At 37.5% G+C, this 18,356-nt stretch overlaps 1 protein-coding gene across 1 annotated transcript in view; it reads right to left on the bottom strand.

Annotated features, from left to right (window-relative positions):
* Positions 1-18,356, bottom strand: part of BCKDHB (branched chain keto acid dehydrogenase E1 subunit beta) — a gene marked incomplete at its 5' end in the record, with an annotated part of 103,234 nt that overhangs the window by 46,700 nt on the left and 38,178 nt on the right. The window contains one exon of the mRNA XM_010166682.1: positions 5,207-5,293. Within this exon, the coding sequence (XP_010164984.1) occupies positions 5,207-5,293 (87 nt within the window). The remainder of the gene's footprint in view (positions 1-5,206; positions 5,294-18,356) is intronic.

The following is an 18,356-nucleotide window of genomic DNA, read 5'->3' as shown; positions in this document are numbered from 1 at the left end:
ACCCAAAAAAAAAAGGAAAGAAAAAAGGGAGCCACTAGTCAGTACATGTCCTAATCCTTTTTCAACAGGCACATATGTTCAACAACAACCTATAAATTTCCCCAGCAATCTAAATTATTTCCTCCTCAATTTTCAATTTCTAAATATATTCTCCACCAAATTGCCTTAACTTCTCAAAACAGTAGTATAGATTTTGTAAAAGAGTTTGGATAAAGAAGGCCAAGGAAGGTGACTTGAATAACAAGAAAGAACAGCACATATTGTACTATTCCAATTCAGTGCTGACAAAGTCTTGTGGTCAAGCTGTTGCTATTTATTGGACCCAAATGTGCCAGAAATTAATTCTAATGTTCAAAATATGTGCACATTCTCTCATACACAGAAGCTACATAAAACCAGCGAATGGCAAGAACTGCATATTAGTGACTATTAAAAATTTAATTTTAAAAACAAAAGCTATTTGTTTCAGGCTTACATGACATGTTTCTCAAAACTGTATTAATTCAAGACATTTTTGATGAAATACCAGACAGCATTCTTCAGATTGCCATGAAATTTTCAGCCACACCTAAATTTCAAAAACTCTCTTTAATACATCATGTACAAACAAAATGTGAGATTTCATATTGAAAGGCCACCTGCTTTTAGAATTAGGAAACAAAGCTTCATTTAAGTCCTTCCTAAAACAGAATCTGAGAACTCTCTTCAAACCTGATATGCTCCTTAGACCACAATAACATTCAGATGACATTCAGTGTAAGTTTAGTTTTCTAATATTTTACATCCCAGAGTAAAAGATAAGTAATTTCAGAACAATACAAAGTAATTATGGTAATGACTTCTTAAAAAAAAAAAAAACAACAAAAAACAAAACCCTTTAAGTTAGTTCTAGATGAGCCTTTCAATAATAACTCGTTGAAACCAAAACCTTTATCACCTACAGCACTCTTTCAAATTATGATGGTGGGTTACTGCAGGACTACGGCTCTATGTTTGGACTCCTTACCCCCATTACACTGCATGCTCAACGGGACTGCTCCATTCAGAAGGAACTCATCTTTCTACAAAAGGATCAATACAGCTGCACTCAAAGGCTCATCCCAGTAAAAGCGACCTAGAACAATAATCCCTTCATTTCCAAGAAAAAAGCAATACATTGCAACTTTAAATTGGAATGCTGATGACACAGCAGCAGCTACAAATAAAGAGATCTGATAAAAGGGTTATCAACCACTGCAAGCATGAAAGACTTCTAAAATCAAGGATTAGTTCTTCATGCAACTGAGTTCTTTTTCCCTTGTAGAATTTATTGTTTCACAGTCCCCTACTAAGCCTTGCACTTCTTTCTAAAATTGTGTCACAGCATCTTCTTCAGTTTGTCAATAGGACAAGAATGATAAGGAGGAACTATGACTGCAAGCTGATACTCTGTAAGTTAGCTTTTCACCACAGCGGTCCTACTGAAAGACAGTCATGGGTAAGAGTTTAACCTAATTTCAGAAACTTTGCTTTAATTAGAGAAACAACATGCATATAGTTTGGTCAGCCCCACCAGTAAGTAGCTCTGCAACAGTAGACACTTAAAAGGTGAAACATTACAAATTAATTAAAATAAAGCAATTACAAGATTAACAAAAGCAAAAGGTAGAACACTACAATATGCACCTGCATTACGCTGATATGCATTCCTGAAATTAAGATCCTCAGTCTCTCCAGCTGCTGGCCCCTGCAAACACAATCCCCTATTCAGAGTCCTACTCCAGCTGCTGGGACAGACATCCACCCCTCCACACACAGTACCACACAGAGACACACACGCTGCAGATCCCTGCAGTAACCGGGCTTTGACGCCACAGTCTGTCCAGTAGCTTGCCCTGGATCCTCGATCTCCCTTGCCATCTCACTCAGTGCCATACACCAATGTGTCTCTCAGTTGACCCCAGACTCCATAGTCTCTTCAGTAGCTGGTGTGGACACCCTGGTTCCTCCAGTAGCCAACTTCTCCAGCTGACTCAAGAGACACACACATATAAATACACTTACCTGGCTCACTTAACCTACCCCCAGCTCGTTCAGCTTGCTATTTGCTAGTGACAGATACCAACGCACTCACCCGCTGACAGTCTGGCACCCCAGGCACACTGGCCCCCATGACCCATTCTCTGACTCCAGTGGTTGGCACTTAGACCTCCATACACACACAGGCACTCAGAATAGTAACTGATTCACCAAGGAAAATAGTTAGAAATGGAGTTTAACGAGGAGACAGGACACATCATGCTGGCACAGCACATGGTCAGTCACACCAACCAGCCTGTTTTTATGAAGGCAGTCTTTTTTGCCTCCTTATCTCTCAATTTTCCTGTATCTACTCCTCCCCAAACCACCTTGATCCCCACACCTCCACACCTTTGGTTCTTCCTCTAAACATCCCATAAGTCTGTCATGATTCCAAAATGCTCCTTCCTGCATCCCACAGCAAATCCCAAATGCTGTCAGGCAGCAACTCCCCTCAGTCTGTAGAATGGTCCAGCGTGTCCCTGACTCCAGGTGCTCGGTGTCCCCACCCTGGCCCATGGGGCTGGGACTGGGGGCTGACCCCTGTCAGCAGATGGGTTGGGGGCTCCATTTCCCAACTAGGTTAATGGGGTTCCCCTGCCTGCCACTGTGCCTGGGGACTCCTTTCTGAGTGCGTGGAGATGAGCCATTTCTCATATAACTCATAATCTATTCCTGTTTCCCTTTTCCTCCACCTCTCATCCCTCTCTGAAGACATCCCGTTTCTCTCCTTTTTTCTTTTTCTGTTTTTTTTTTTCCTTTTCTTTTTAACAAGGACACAAATACTGGATTTACATTCTCTTATATTACAAGTAATTAATGTACTAATGATTTTCATACTCAATGCCTCTTTATTTTGGAAGTGACATCTCAGTAGGCCTTTCCTCAAAATGTTCTCCAACCGTATGCCTTAAGCAAAAGTGTAGTGCCCTTTCTGCTGAACATGACAGTTTTGCAAGCTTTTATATTTCATATAATCAATATGAAGTATTCACTGTACCTGTACTGAATTTATCTGCCATCTGTTGCTCACTTCAGAATACCCGTTGAGATTACACAGGAAATATCAGTACAAAGGGCAAAGTTTTAACTACACCACTTCATCTTGTTCTTAGTTTTACATGTTTGAGAAATCAGACTAAATGACTACTTAATGCAATAATGTGCCCCTTTAAAATACTCTGTATTTGACACAGAATAAATCTTATTTAATACGCTCTCTAAAAGCTGCTCTTAATTTTTCCTATCCAAAAAGAAAACTGTTCAATATAATTTTCTCCTATAGTTCATAAGTGAAAGCCATCATTTCCATTCGCACTCTTTTCCTTGAAGTGTACATCACCATGAAGTATTAGTGATAGATAACTTTTAAAATAACCTATGTACTTTTATTCACCTTATTTCTATGAGGAGAGACCTCACAGCAAGGATGGAATAACAATATGGAAACTAACCATCTAATCCAACTGGACACACTTTATTGAAGTCTTATTACTTCCATGTGTAAGAGGAAACTCAAGCCAACTGCAATCCCCAATTTTTGGCATTCTCAGTATGCACTGTATCCAGCAAAAGAAAATTTCACTTTTTGCTTTTAATTTTACAGCACAGTGATACTAGACATATGGACTTAACTTGATAGTTTAGAGATCAAGTGTTTCAACTGAATAAAAAAAAACCAAGGTCTTTATTACACCTAAAGTAATACTGTTCTTTAAAAAGTTGTAATGCTTTGTAAAATATTATTCTAATCTTTTTTGCAGTATGAATATTCTTAAAAATAACTGGTATCAAAATTTTAATATGGATGATAAAATCTTCAAGAATTGCAATTTGGTTGTAACATGGATTCAAGTCAAACAATTTACATGAAAGAAACTTGCCACGGACAAATACAATGCCAAAGAGTTATATTCCAATATATTCTGATGTAGCGTGTGATAGATTAACTAACATTTCTCAAGACACAAATTCTAGTTTCCTAAAAAGTATGAATGTAAAATTATAAGCTACTGTCATGAAACAAATATTTGCTTTCAATATTGACAAATAAATAACCCCTTATTAAAGCATTCTGAACTTCGTTTTCTTAGTGATATTTGTCAAGATACATCTCTGATATAAAAAATGGATGGATCAATCTGGTAAGTACCTTTCTTAGTGGAGGTTTTAGGAGATTAAAAACTCATTTTGTAGTTTCAGCAATATATTGAGCATCCCACACTCTTCCAATAATATTTACTGATAAGCTTTTTTTCTTTTCAACTCACTTTTTTCGCCAACACATAGGCTTTCCTTTGCTATGACAGTAAATTATGAGATTGCTGCATGGCTTAGAAGAGTATTCTCCTCAAGGGTTAATAATAACACAAGATACTAAAAGACAAGCTCTTTTGGTTATTTCAAATTTTTGTAAGAATTTAAGAAAAATCATCACTTTCAACACTTACAGTTGGTAGTACCTTATGATTTTATTAGAGCTATTTCAATCTAAGAGGCAACCTCTAAAAGAAAGTCAAATACTAATTACTTAGAAGGATAATAAATATTTGGTTCTTACTGGAGACGAAATTTTGGTAGAAAATTCAATGACCTTCATATAATTATGTTAAAATTAATAAAATCACTCTTTAGAAGAAATTGTATCACAAAGATCAAGTAACAGTTTTCCAACTCCTCATGCATATTTAATTCAAAATTATATTTCCAGAAAAATTAACTGGATTCCTCCCTACAAAAAGGCTAATTCCTAAGCTTTAACTACTGCCTGCATTTCATATTTTGTGAATTTCAGAATCACACTTCTCACTAGTCCTATAATTTAACTACTCAAAAATATACTACTACTAGAATAAGCAGAAAATAGTACTCAGATGGTGATGGACAAAATCAGTTTAGATGTTTCCATGAACCAGTATCACTGATGTGCATAGGAAAGAAATCAAGGGGAAAATCTGTATGCAAGTACAGATATAAAACAGGTGAAGTAATGAAAGCACCCACAAAACTGAAATTTAATAAAAATGTGAAAGAATATCTGTAAAAAAAATAAATTAAAAACTCAACTTTTAATGTAGTATTAAATATTCTTTCTACAAGTAAACATAATCAGCTATGCAGAACACTTAAATACAAATAACCTGTGTACCTGAACTGTGGAACTGATTTCAGATGCAAATCCTCCTGTCAAGGGAGCCTCATGGCTAATCAGCAATCGCCCAGTCTTCACCACTGACTGAAAAGGAAAAACAAACCCCAAAAAGTAATCAAATTACAGCTCTTTTGATTCCGTATTTGTACTACTTCTGGAATATATGAAATATGTGACACTATCAGCAGTGTTAGAACATTAGAATTTTCCCCTCTTGCATTTTCACTGAAAAATAAATTATCCTAAAAGTCTAAACTAGGTAATTAATAGGATAGTTTTAGATTTACTATAAAAATATTTACTATAAAAATGTTTACATCATTCACTCCATTTTAAGCAAATATGAAGAATAAAAAATTATTCTATTGAATATGAATTTACCCTAGCAGTGCAAACTGTAATATTTTAGAAGGAGAATAAGGATTTTAACAAGAAGTCAGTAAAAATGTGGATCATGAAAATACTAAAAGACACACATGTAAAGAAACCCTTCACTGATTCATATCTCTGTACAACCATGTCCTAGATAAAGTCATGAATCTTAACTATTCAGAAAGTAAAACTGTTAAATAAAATTTTAGCAAGAAAACAATCAAGTGGATTAATGCTGTTTATTTAAGATTTACACAGCAATTAGAAGCAAAATTTTCTAATTTTAAATCTCAATGTGCAGTTTTTATATGATCTACTTTATAAATAATTAATTAGTACAACATATATAGAAGGTATATTAGTACAATATATATAGAAGGTATTTTTTAATCAAAGAATGAACTGGGTTAATTGTGAAACATGATAGTGAAAGCAAAATATTTTTAATCTGAGGGGAGTATAAAGCTTCATTACACCCAAATATCTTTAAGTTTATTGCAACTATGTGCTAAATTGCCTAGAATTTACCAGTATCAGATATCTTTGTTCACAAATACAGCAGTAAAGTCTTACTTTTCATAATACATGTTTTATCATTTCATAAGGTGCAGAAAAGTTTCATGAACTTCTAGAGATGCACATCAGGAAAAGAAGAGTGAGAATAATGTGTCAATCTTTCAAGAACAGTTACAGTCTGATTTTTAAGATAAGTACATAGCGTACTGCTGGTGTACTATTAGTCATCAAGTGGAAAAGCCCAAGACAGTGCTAGCTATCAGGTCAGACTTTCTTAATGCTGTGATCTTCCATTTAATGTCTACACCAGCACATTCTCCAGTCAGGCAGCTCCATGTTGTCTACATAATCAAATACATACAGGCAATGTCTTAATTATACAGTTTTCCTTCTGATTCCAGTACTTTTCTAATTCTTTTGCTTTTCTAGCAATGACTCAATCAATGGCTCTAAGTAGTTCATCCACAGATGTACTGGCAAGTCACAGGCCTATAAACAAGATGATCCATACACTGTACTATAAAGTGGTTTGACAACACTCAGAGCTAAACAAGACAGGAAAAGGCATTTCAACAGTTGGAAAGTAATCCACAGTTACGTAGGCTGATTTCCTGAATTTCTTTCGCCAGCACTGGAAACTCATATCTAAAGACCAGAGACATTAACTGCATTATAAATCTGTACACCAAAATGACAGTTCAACGAACAAAATGTACAGTCCGGTTTTAAGTTGATATGATGAAACTGATACAATCGGTTTGAAGCCACTATGGTAAAACTGATACAATTAATCAATTTTAAAGGCTTTTTTGAGAATCCTCTTACTTTGTTTAAAATAAAAGATATTTATTTTTTGCATATACTTACTCTGAGAGGTTCACACTTTGAAACATTACAAGTTATATTAAAATTACAGATTTGGTTTCTCAGAATTTAACAATGTGAAACAGACACTGTCAGAACACATACAAGAAAATCCACATGGAATCAGACTGGTAATCCAGCAGTCCAGTACTCTGTCTCCACAATGGAGACAATTTGATGTTTAGGAAAAAGTAATAATAGGGCCTTTAATGTGTTCCTTCACTATTTCTCAGTCTCCAACTAGTTTCACATCACAGGTTTACTGAGTCCAATGAATGAATTTATCTGTTCCCAAACTGAACCCATGTAAACAATAAAGAAAAAAAAAAAAAAAAAAGGAAAAAAATCTCATTTTGGAAACCTTCTTCTCCTAGATGAGAAATCTCTATTTTTACATATGATTCCCAAGGGTTTCAAGGATTCATTGCCTGTGGAATCTTGTTAAGAGCGAGCAAGCAGCTGTGATCACCAAGCACTACACACAAGCATCTCAGCCCAGCCAAAAAGCACTATATATCAGTCCTGGTAGGAAACCATTCTAGCATAGCTTTGGTGCTTTTTGTGCCCGTCCTAGCTTGTTCAGGGCCAGTGCGGATACCTGTGCCACACTGTGCCATGTAGAAATACCTTAAAAATTCTCCTAATGATTAAACCAGAATCAAAATGAGCAGAAATTAAACACGGCACTGCAGTGCAAACAGGGTTCTGGACTTTAAGGAACGATGTGAGCACTGCGATTCCGCAATATTACAGGTTCTCTTGCATCTATTTCTACTTTACGTTCCCAAACTACAGTGAGTCTTTCAGAAAGACACACAATCTTAATTATGGTATTTCCAGTGTTGGCAAATGCATCACAGCTAATGGTAAGTTGTTCTAGTGTTTAACTGCCTTCCCTGTTAAAAATTTGCACCTTATTTCCAAACTAATTTGGCTGACTTCAACTTCAAGCTGTTGGTTTTTATTTTACTTCTGTTTGCTAGATGGAGAAGCAATTCTATTATCACATTGCTGCTCCCCACATGAATACGTTAAGATTGTGATCAAATGATCTCTTAATCACACATTTGCTAAACTAAGCAGACCAAGCTCTAAATCTTTCACCATACAGAACACTTCCAATTCCTTGATCATTCTTACAGCCCTTCCCCTGAATCATCCCCAGTTTTTAATGTCTTTCTTGAAGTACTCCCATCTGGAACATGTGTTACAGTCTTTTTCAGAACAATGCCAAATACGGAGATAATATAACCTCAGTACCGCAGCTCTTGGATGTTTGAGGCCTTTTGGCCAAAGCATAACAACACAAGTCCAGTTTCAACTGATGACTGCAATTCCTTGTCCTTGGGAAAGAGGGCTTTGTCCTTAAAGGATAATTGCTTCTTGGAATAAAGATGGAAATATAGTGTGCATTTACTATTTCAAGATAAAAAATTATATTTGGATATGCTGAAAAACATATCGCGTGCCTGAACTCAGCTCAATTAATGAACCTATCTTCTCTTGATCAGTGACCAAGTGTCTATTTTATCTATTTCTCCAGCTGTTTGTTACTTTTAACTTATCAGTAATGGTTTAAAATGTTTTCCATATCTTTGATAGAAATATTAAAAAGTGGGTTGAAAATCAGACTCTGCAGAACCTTAGTGGCTTTACTATTTCCATTCACTAACACTGCATATACATGACACACAGTTAAAGTCAACGCAGCCTTACTTCTCAACTATGTTAATTTGTTTTGTGAGCACCTAATTATGAACTGTTCATAGTGTATTTCTAAGTTATTTCTTCCCTACTTGCTGCTTTCTTGTTAATTTTTTTCATTGTTTTATAGATTATTCCTTCTAACTGATTTGGGACACAGGTTTTGGGTGGGTTTTTTGACATGGGTTTTAATACCTTAATACCTTATGGACCAGATAAGCTGGTCCATAAAGTATTAGGTTAATAAATTACATATTGGGTCTCTGCATGCCCTCTTCATTTTAATTATTATATTGTCTTTTCCATCTTCCAGATGACAGTGCTATACAGTAACAACAGTAGCCAATAGCAACCACGTGATTTTCTTAAACAATTTGTTTAAATATATATTACCATGTAAAAAAGTTTTAGACCATATAGTTTAGAAGAAAGTCATAACCCATCATGAAAAATCCCCAACTTTTTCCTACATTAGTAGCATTCTAGAATGGCTAACTTATTTCTATATCTTCGTATGGAAATTTAATCTTATTTCCCAGAAGTAAAATGGTTAATCGGTTAAAAGGCAAAATTTCAAAAGTAATGGCTCTACAATCTATAGGGTACAGTAGACTGATTATTTTCAGATATCAATGCTCTTCTATAAAACTTCATTTTTGAAATCATAGAATCTCCTGGTTGGAAAAGACCTCTGAGATCATCGAGTCCAACCATAAAACATTAATCTCTGTTAAATTAAATTAGGCAAGCATTCAACCTCCAGGAAAACCAAAGCCAAGCACTCAGAAGAGCATTTACAGTCCAAATAAATGCAGCATGGTAACATCAGGTAAAGGGATCCTCATCTTTCAAACTGGAGAAGACAGTGGTTAAATCAGCACAGTATAACAAACTGGCCAGCATAGAATCCCACCATTTTAACACCTTTTAAAAAGGTGGATAGTTGGAGTGGGGTTCTTTTCACTTAGATTAGCTAGAGAAAAGGATGGCCTTTCAAGGAATGATGTATTTTGTCCCCTTATCCAGAGACCTGTTGCATTTCTATAAGGGCCTGATTCTCCTCTATTTCCCCAAACTCCCCAGTCTATCTTCCAAAACCCCAGTCTTTACACTTCTTACCTCAATAAGAGATTAAAATTTTGAAATAGATGCAAATTCTGCAGCTCATTTAGAATACTTTTAAAAATGCATCTTCAAAAGATACGGTGTGGCTTAGGAGACTGGCACTGATAAAAATGTTTTTTCTTTACATCCACAACTAGAAGCTGCTGTTTGCTGATCTTTTAAAGTCCAAAGAGACTACTGAGGGTGCAAAGAGATTCTGTAGGTATCCTCTACCTCAAATTGAAAATGGAAACTTTTTTTTTTCCCATCTTTAGTAAGAGACCACAGAGGAAAGTCAGAAGCAACATCTTGGCATTTAGAGAGCCTAGATTGTCTTTGTGTCGTGGATACTCTGCACTTTCACAGCTGAGTTCAGCTGATGCAACCCTGGTTGCTCCCAAAAGGGAGAGGTCCTACCCTACCCAGAATTTCCTGTTCCCAACCCATCCCTGGCACCTCCTCAATCACTGAAGGGGCCATGGGGTAAGCCAGTTGAAGGAGATAATCTGATTTATCCTGCAGCACTGTACAGTTAGCACAAAGCAGCAAACACCACCCCAGAGACAGATTCAGGGATTGGAGGCAGATGAGGATTCACTCAGAGAAAGCTTCAGCAGTGCGTCCTCCCTCCGGAGGGCAGCTGGGACCTGGGCCGTGGCACACCACTGTCACTTGTGCTTTGTCCAGTCCAGAAAAGACTCTAGTGCTTTCAACTACTAAATTAAGACTAAAACAAAACTAGAAACCAATACTGACTAAATTTTTCCACCTCAATTTCATTGTCAGGACTGTTTTACATCAGTGCCATCCACAAGGATGACAGTTGATGTGTCAGAGCAAAAGGCTAGCGCTATAATCACCTCAATAATGAAATGTAAGAAAAAATCCAAACACCTTAGCAAGATGAATGCTTTCACATTGCACTCTGATTGTTTTCTGAACTGCAGCTCAGCATTTTTGCAGTGAAGCAGCTAAGCAAATTATTTTCAACCTTCCTGACCACACTCTTTATCCAAGAGTTTCTATAATCACTTTTCTGTTCAATTCTCAATTCGTTGTGTTGGCAGCTTTCTCCCCTCCTACAGGCACTGATGACAGAAGAAAACAACACAAGTCTGGCACTTCCAAGCACTTTGAAATCTAAGTGCTGACACTACTAATAACGTACTATGCCTTTACTTAGAAGAAAGTAGACATAAACCAAAATGAGTTTGATGGTCAACTGCACTATACACTACTACTCTCCACATATGGCAACAGTGCTACTTCCAGCGTAACCAGCTCCTCCACTAACACAGCAACTCTCTAAAAAAATTATCAAAGTCAGAATTTTATTCTGAATAGCTGTTATTGTGTCACAAGGGCAAGTTGCCTGTTTTCAGCAAGAAGAAAATCTTATTCTCAGAATAATTTTCCCTCTCTTACAGAAAAGGAATTATTTTGATGTTCACTTTCACATTTAAATTTTTGCATGCTTTTGATCATGTTCCTTAGAGACTGTAAAAATCTCCTGCATAACTGAAAAGCTAGCTTTCCAAAATAATTTTAAAGAAGCTGGCAAAAGTATTTCAATGGTATACAAATTGTATTTGTATTATATCCCATTTTGGTAAAGTTTCAATAAATGCCTTGAAAAGGCATTTTTCAATTTTAGATCAGCTTTAATGAATTTGTGCTTGGAAATCGTAAAACCTGAGGGAGGTTACATTCCCCAGTCCATCAGTTCTACTTTCCGTTTAATGTTTCAATAACAAATTAAAATTGCATAGCAGCATTCTTGGTACTGAACATCATAAGCATAGGGATAGAAATAAGATCCCAGATTTCTCTTCAGCACTTCCCACAGAGAAATCCCCTAGATGAATCACCGAGGATTACACTTACTTAGCACTTACAGATCCATAGGATGACACATCCCCAATACAGTTAATTGTTTGTGCATGTGATATACTGACAATCTTAACAAATGCAGTTATGTCACGAATTTTCAGACATCCCAGAGCCTTATTGGAGTTGTGAGATCTCTGGGAAACCAAGTAGGTCCTCAAGCATCTTTTTTTTTTACCAGGGTGCTAAAAAAAGGAATAGAAGAGAAGAGGAATAGGAGCTTTCCTAACAGCCTGGACATAAGAAAGCCCTTTAACTTCCTAATGATAATGATCTAGTTTGCAAATTATAACTATTAGTTTCCCAGAAGAACGAACTTCTCCTAGAAGCAGTAAAAGCTAGGAATAGCATGCACCCTTTAAAGGTCCAATCCAAAAATAATTCTTAACATTGAAAAATAGATATTAAATAATTAATCTGAATTAAAAGAAAATAAAATAACATAATTTGGTGTGGTTTTAACAGTATTAAATTCCCAGAGAAGGAAAATGAGAGCTTTCAAATCTACTAGAGCATGATTTCTACACTACACTTCCAAAAGGTGAGTGAAACTCATTTATCAGTAAAATCAAGATGCAAAGATAAACAAATGAGATGAAAAACTGTTATTTCATCACACATAGCTCAACAGCCCCAAGTATGAATAAGATTTCTCAACTACTGCTAATAAGACAGTCAGCCTTAAATTCATTCTGTTAAGATTCATAAGGGTACTGTGAGTATAACAAACAAATCACAGTATTGTATTAACACAGCAGAGAATCCCAGCTGAACACTGGCAACAATGTATGTAGGTCAAAGATAAAACTACTTGGAAAGGAAAACACGTCATTCTTACTCCATCACTTAGGAAGGCCATTGGAGAAAAACCTTTTCATAAAAACTTTTAAAATAATAAATTGAAAAAAACAGAGGCAGATCTGCCATTGACAAGTATGCTGATTAACAGCCGGGAATGAAGAAGAAATCCAACTTCTTTGTAACTTGACACAGCTAAAAAGTTGCCAATCATTTTAACTGGTCCACATTAGCAGAGCACAAATCTTTGCCATCTTCTCAGTAGTTAACCAAAACAGAGGCTTTTAATCCATTACTGCCTGTTCGTTCCGCTGATGCAGCCGAGGTTTGAACTTTCTGACCTACAAGCCTGGAATTCATTGACTGCAGATGGCACGGCCGAGGCTGCTGCCACGGGCTGTGGACCAGACAGAGCTTGGACCTGCTGCCAGCTTCTGAAGCGCAGAATGAGTTTCCCCAAAGCAAAAGGATCTGCAATTACCAATTTACATGGCAAGGACGAGCAGATCCATTAGGGCTCCCAGACTGCAAAGAGCACAAAGCTGAAGAGTCATTGATTCTGGTTTCTAACAAAGAGAACCCAAACATGGTCCACAGAAGAAGAGAACACTAACAGGAAACAGGGACAAGGGAAAGAACAGAGAAGAGGCCCCCATGAGGGTTCAACGCAGCATGGGTGGTAAGAGAGGCTGCCCTGTTGCACAACCCTCCTCTGGTATTGAGCATGCCCTTGTCTGCCTTCTCTGTAGCAAGAGACAAACACAAACCAACCACAAAAGTTTTATTTTTTTCTTTCCAATTCATTTCAAGTCAGACTAAAAGATCGGTTATTATAGAAAATAAACAAAGATCTAAAACCATAATGCATTACAACACCAAGTATCATATTAATGAAGACAAAAGGTAGGAAAATTAAGAGAAGTATTTAAAATGTATTTGCTGCCCAATGAGTTGTTTATCTAATGCTGCATAAAAGAAATTATCAAAACAGGCACTAAGGTGTAGCATGTTGTAGATAACGCTCATACTACCCATTGAGATCTTTGAAAGTTATTACTGTGCATTCAAATACTGATTTCTAAAAAGCAGTAAAGCTCACAGAAAAGAATTTAAGTTAATTTTACATGGTCACTCTAAATCTGTTCTAACAGGTCAGTCTTGCTATACTTCTGCCTGGCTACTACTTCCACCAGCTCCATCATATTATCATAATATAGTTGGATTAAAATCCTAATGATAGCTTGGAGTGAGGAGAAGGAACAATCTATCTGCAACACAGGAAATGGTTGGACCACATTTTTGAAAACTGCAAAGGCAGAAGCAGGAGGGGATGCTAACAGCAGGATAGGAAAAGAAAGAAAACCAAATATACTTTTATTTATAACCAGCTGTCCACCATACCTTCGACCTTCCTTTGACACTATGGTTAAGAATAAGATTAAGCATCAAGAAAGATTTTTATATTATAAAAGCTGTTCTCTTGGAGAAAACAAACAAACAAACAAACTAGATAATAAAGTAAAGTCACTATGGTTAAGAATAAGATTAAGCATCAAGCAAGATTTTTATATTATAAATGCTGTTCTCTTGGAGAAAACAAACAAACCAACAAACTAGATAATAAAGTAAAGGCAACATCATTAGTATGGTTCTATATCCCAAGGAATTTAGATTTTAAAAAACTTCAAATGAAGTCACATTGATATGCTAAACAAAGCAGAGATTCATAATAAATTTGTAAGGCTTACCCTCCAATAGAATTCTAGATAGATGTAGATAGGTATACACAGTGCATATACATCCAGAACTCAACTGGCCCAAAGACAGTAAACATTATTTTTTTTTCCCCTTTAAGCATTCTTAAGTCCACACACGTGCATCACCTGTTGCTGGAGCTGGTAAGCCCTGTTTCTGTTGTCAGAAAGGTGATTAACAAAATCACTTCCAGGGTTTCCAGCTGCATCCGAGTTGGTGGTCAAGAAATAAACCTGCACATTCTGTAGAGGAATGTTTTATTTCTGCTACAGAGCTGGATGGAGGAAACAAGTCAATAGACTTGAAATAATTCTCAAAACTTATTTTCAGACAAGTTTGAGAACTCTGACCCTGCAGTAAAGAAAGAATTACCACAATATGTAGAATTATTTTTTTAATATTTTTTTCTTACAGTGAACAATGAACAGGAACCAAATTAAAAGTGTTCCTGTTGCTAAAAAAAAAAAGTGTTACAGAGCCAACCAAGCTTTCAAAAAAGTAACTTAAAGAGTTCTCTGCATTTTGTCATTTCTAACATGCATAACTAGCTATCTGCATGCAGATGCATATGTCTACATCCTTATTTCCTTTGTTACCATCTGAAATGCAAATATTACATTGATCTCTCAGGAGATCAAGACAAAAACAAATAAAAACCTCTCTGAAGACTGAGACAAATAGCTCAAATTCAGTGTGTCAAAGTAACAAAAATATTTTGCTCAGGAGTCATCATTCACAACTTGTTCTGACACTTCACATAAATAACATCTGAGTTGTCTAAAAATAAATTATATCCAACAACTAATTTCCGATTCTCTTACCAGCTTCACTTAAACAATTTACAACCATGCTCCTGTTTAAACCTACACAGCCTCTTACGCCAGAACAGAAACAGTTCCCAGGAAGGAGTATGGTCCTTACACCTCAAATAGCACAACATTAAGCAGTTGAGGCTTTACTGTCTCTAATCTCAAGTGAGGTCCCTGCAAGGGGTTAGGTTTTCATCCCAGTTTCCACCTATACTTGGAAAATGTACTTCCATAATGGATCTCACTAAGATCTCCTTTTAAGAACAAGGATTATAAATAAAATCATCAGCATTGGTGTAACAGTCTGCCTGCCCCCTTTATTTACATAACCATTTATACCCTTTAGATTGTGCCCATCCACCTAAGGGCAAGGGCTCCAGGCCTCAACCATCCTGATGGCCCTTGCTCCACCTGATCAATATTTTCCTTTTAATGGGGGCCCAAGATTTATGTACTGAGTGGAAGGGAGCAATTTCTGCCTTCGATTGCCAGGCCATGCTCCTGTTGACACAGCCCAGGATGCTGTTGGCTCTTGTTGCTGCCAGGGCCACTGCAGGCTCACTCTCAGCCCATTGCCCACCAGGGCCCCCAAGGGCTTTGCCTGCTGAGCTGCTACCCAACCAGGCACTCTCAGTCTCCGCTGTCTACAAACTCAGGTGAAAGACCTGCCATTTGACCTTGCTGAATTTCATAAAGTCACTGTCAGCCCATTCCTCAACAGCCCATTCCTCCAGCTTGTCTATGTTCCTCCAGACAGCAGGCTTGTCCTCAAGCATATCACTTGTTTCCCTCTCCCCAGAGTCTGGTCTCATCTGTTAAGAGGGTGCACTCCATCACCTCCTCCACATCACTGATAATGCTGTTTGAACAGGACAGGTCCTAGTACAGACCCCTGCGGTACTAGCTTGTCACTGGCCTCCAGGTAGAATACTGTACTCTACCCATTAACCATCACCCTCTAGGCCGAATCATGCCAACAGCATTTTATCTACCCAGCTGTCCACCTGATCAGAGCATAACATACTAACTTGGACACAGGAGTATTCTGGGAGATGGTATCAAAAGCTTTGCTGAAGTCAAGGTAAGTGTCATCCATTGCTAAACCCTTGTCCACAGATACACTTTTATCACAGAAGACAATCATATTGATCAAGTATGAGTTAGCCTTAGGAAGGTCATGCTTACTTTTCCTCATCTTCTCCTTAATGTGTTCAGAAATTATGTGAAACTTTCAGTCTGGGTGAAGAACACTAGTTTTAGAGATTAAAAACAGCACCAAAGCATTTACTGATAATTCATTCATGAAATATACAACATCTTCCTAAATTTGATCACAGAAAGGCAACTGAATGCTCACTGAAGCAGGAGACATGTATCTATAAGCAGTCTGAGTGCTGTCCGTGAGACGACACACGGTGGGGAGCACCCCAGCAATCTCAGTATACATTTGCAGAACTGTATTCTAAATCATTATTTTGAAAATATTATTGCAGTTTTCTTTTCAGGCAACTCTCCAGTCACATCAGGATGATGGGGTAGAGTGCACCCTCAGCAAAGCTGCAGAGGACACAAAACTGTGAGGAGAGTCTGATAGGCAAGAGAGTTGTGCTGCCATTTAGAGGGAACTCTGATGGCTGCAGAAATGGGCTGACAGAAACCTCATGAAGTTCAAAAAGGGAAATGCAAAGTCCTGACCCTGGGGAGGAACAACTCCATGCACCAGTATATGCTGGGGGCCACACAGCTGGAAAGCAGCTTGGCAGGAAAGGAACATGGGCATCCTGGTGGACACCGCATTGAACATGAGCCAGAAATGTGCCCCAGCAGCAAAGAAGGCTAATGGTGTCCTGGGCTGCATTATGAGTGTTGCCAGCCAGTCAAGGAAGGTGATCCTTCCCCTCTACTCAGCATCAGTAAGGCCACACCTGGAGTGCTGCATCCTGTTCTGGGCTCCTCAGTGCAAGAGACATGGATATATTGGAGAGAATCCAACAAAGGGCCACAACGATGATGAAGGGATCTCATTCATGTATACACACACCCAAAGGGAGAATCCAAACAAGACAGAGCCAGGCTCTTTTCAGCGGTGCCCAGGGACAGGACTGCATAGCTTATGCTATTATGCTGATGTTGCATAATGCACTAGTTAAACCTCACCACTTTGAAACTCATCCACATCAGGATGGATCTTTTCCTCAGTCTGAAATATATGCATGGCAGGAACAGTTCATAAAGAACTAATGTGACCACAGCTGGGATGCACATATGAAACATCTTGCAGAGAAATGTTAGCACAACCATAAAACTGACTGCCTCGACACACCAGGATTTTATTATTCCAATATGTATCATTTTACAGTATAAATGCCAAAAACAATTCTGAAAGACTAACGTGGCTTCTTCCTGCATAGCACTGAAAACATAATGCTGTAGCACGAAGATAGTGATGTAGAGATAATGAGAAATGAAAGCAGGCACAGGAGTAATGCAAAGTAACCTGGAAAATTTAAAAATATTTCAATCAAAACCAAAAGGGTTGGCTACAGTGCTAGGCAGAGCATCCTAAGAAGCAATGAAAAGAGTGGATAATAAAACAGTTATGGCTTTTACATCCTACACAACATTGTCAGGGTACAGCTGAGATGTTCAACAGAAAGATTTATAAGCTTCCTGCAAAGTCAAGAACCACGGACAGATTCATAATGTGTTAGGCACCACAAAAATACAGAGTAGCAGAGAATTCCTCACCAAAACAACTTTCAATTTAAATAGCTGAGCCCGTGAAAAGAGAAAAGAGATATGAGTGCATCTCAACACAGTTTCAGCTGCTTGATTTATTTTTTAATAGAAGAGTGCTAAACTACAAGGACTGATATTCTATCAACCGATGACTTTCTAATGCTGTTCAGTAAATTTACTCTTGTAAAACCATGCTGCTACAAACGCTCTTTAATACTTTCATAACACCATTCTACGTACCCTAAAGGAATTAATTGCTAAGAAAAAAACAGCTGTTAATAATGGTCACAGGATGTGGAGACAGTGGATATTCCTGCTTAACCCTGACCTCTTGATATTCTTTAGATAAATTGCTACATACACACTGGAATCAACTATTTAGGAGAGAAAACTGATTCAGAAGTCAAAAACAAATTTGAAAATGTAACCCACCGGGCTCATTCTTATAACTTCATATACACTACACAGATTTTCACAGAATCACAGAATGTTGGGGATTGGAAGGGACCTCAAGGATCATCTAGTCCAATCCCCCTGCCGGAGCAGGAACCTAAACAAAATCACACAGGAAGGCGTCCAGGCGGGTCTTGAATGTCTCC

This window comes from Antrostomus carolinensis, unplaced genomic scaffold, assembly GCF_000700745.2.
Source record: "Antrostomus carolinensis isolate BGI_N321 unplaced genomic scaffold, ASM70074v2 scaffold5754, whole genome shotgun sequence".
In the NCBI taxonomy this organism is placed as follows: Eukaryota; Metazoa; Chordata; class Aves; order Caprimulgiformes; family Caprimulgidae; genus Antrostomus; species Antrostomus carolinensis.
This window is presented reverse-complemented; position numbering and strand designations above follow the sequence as displayed.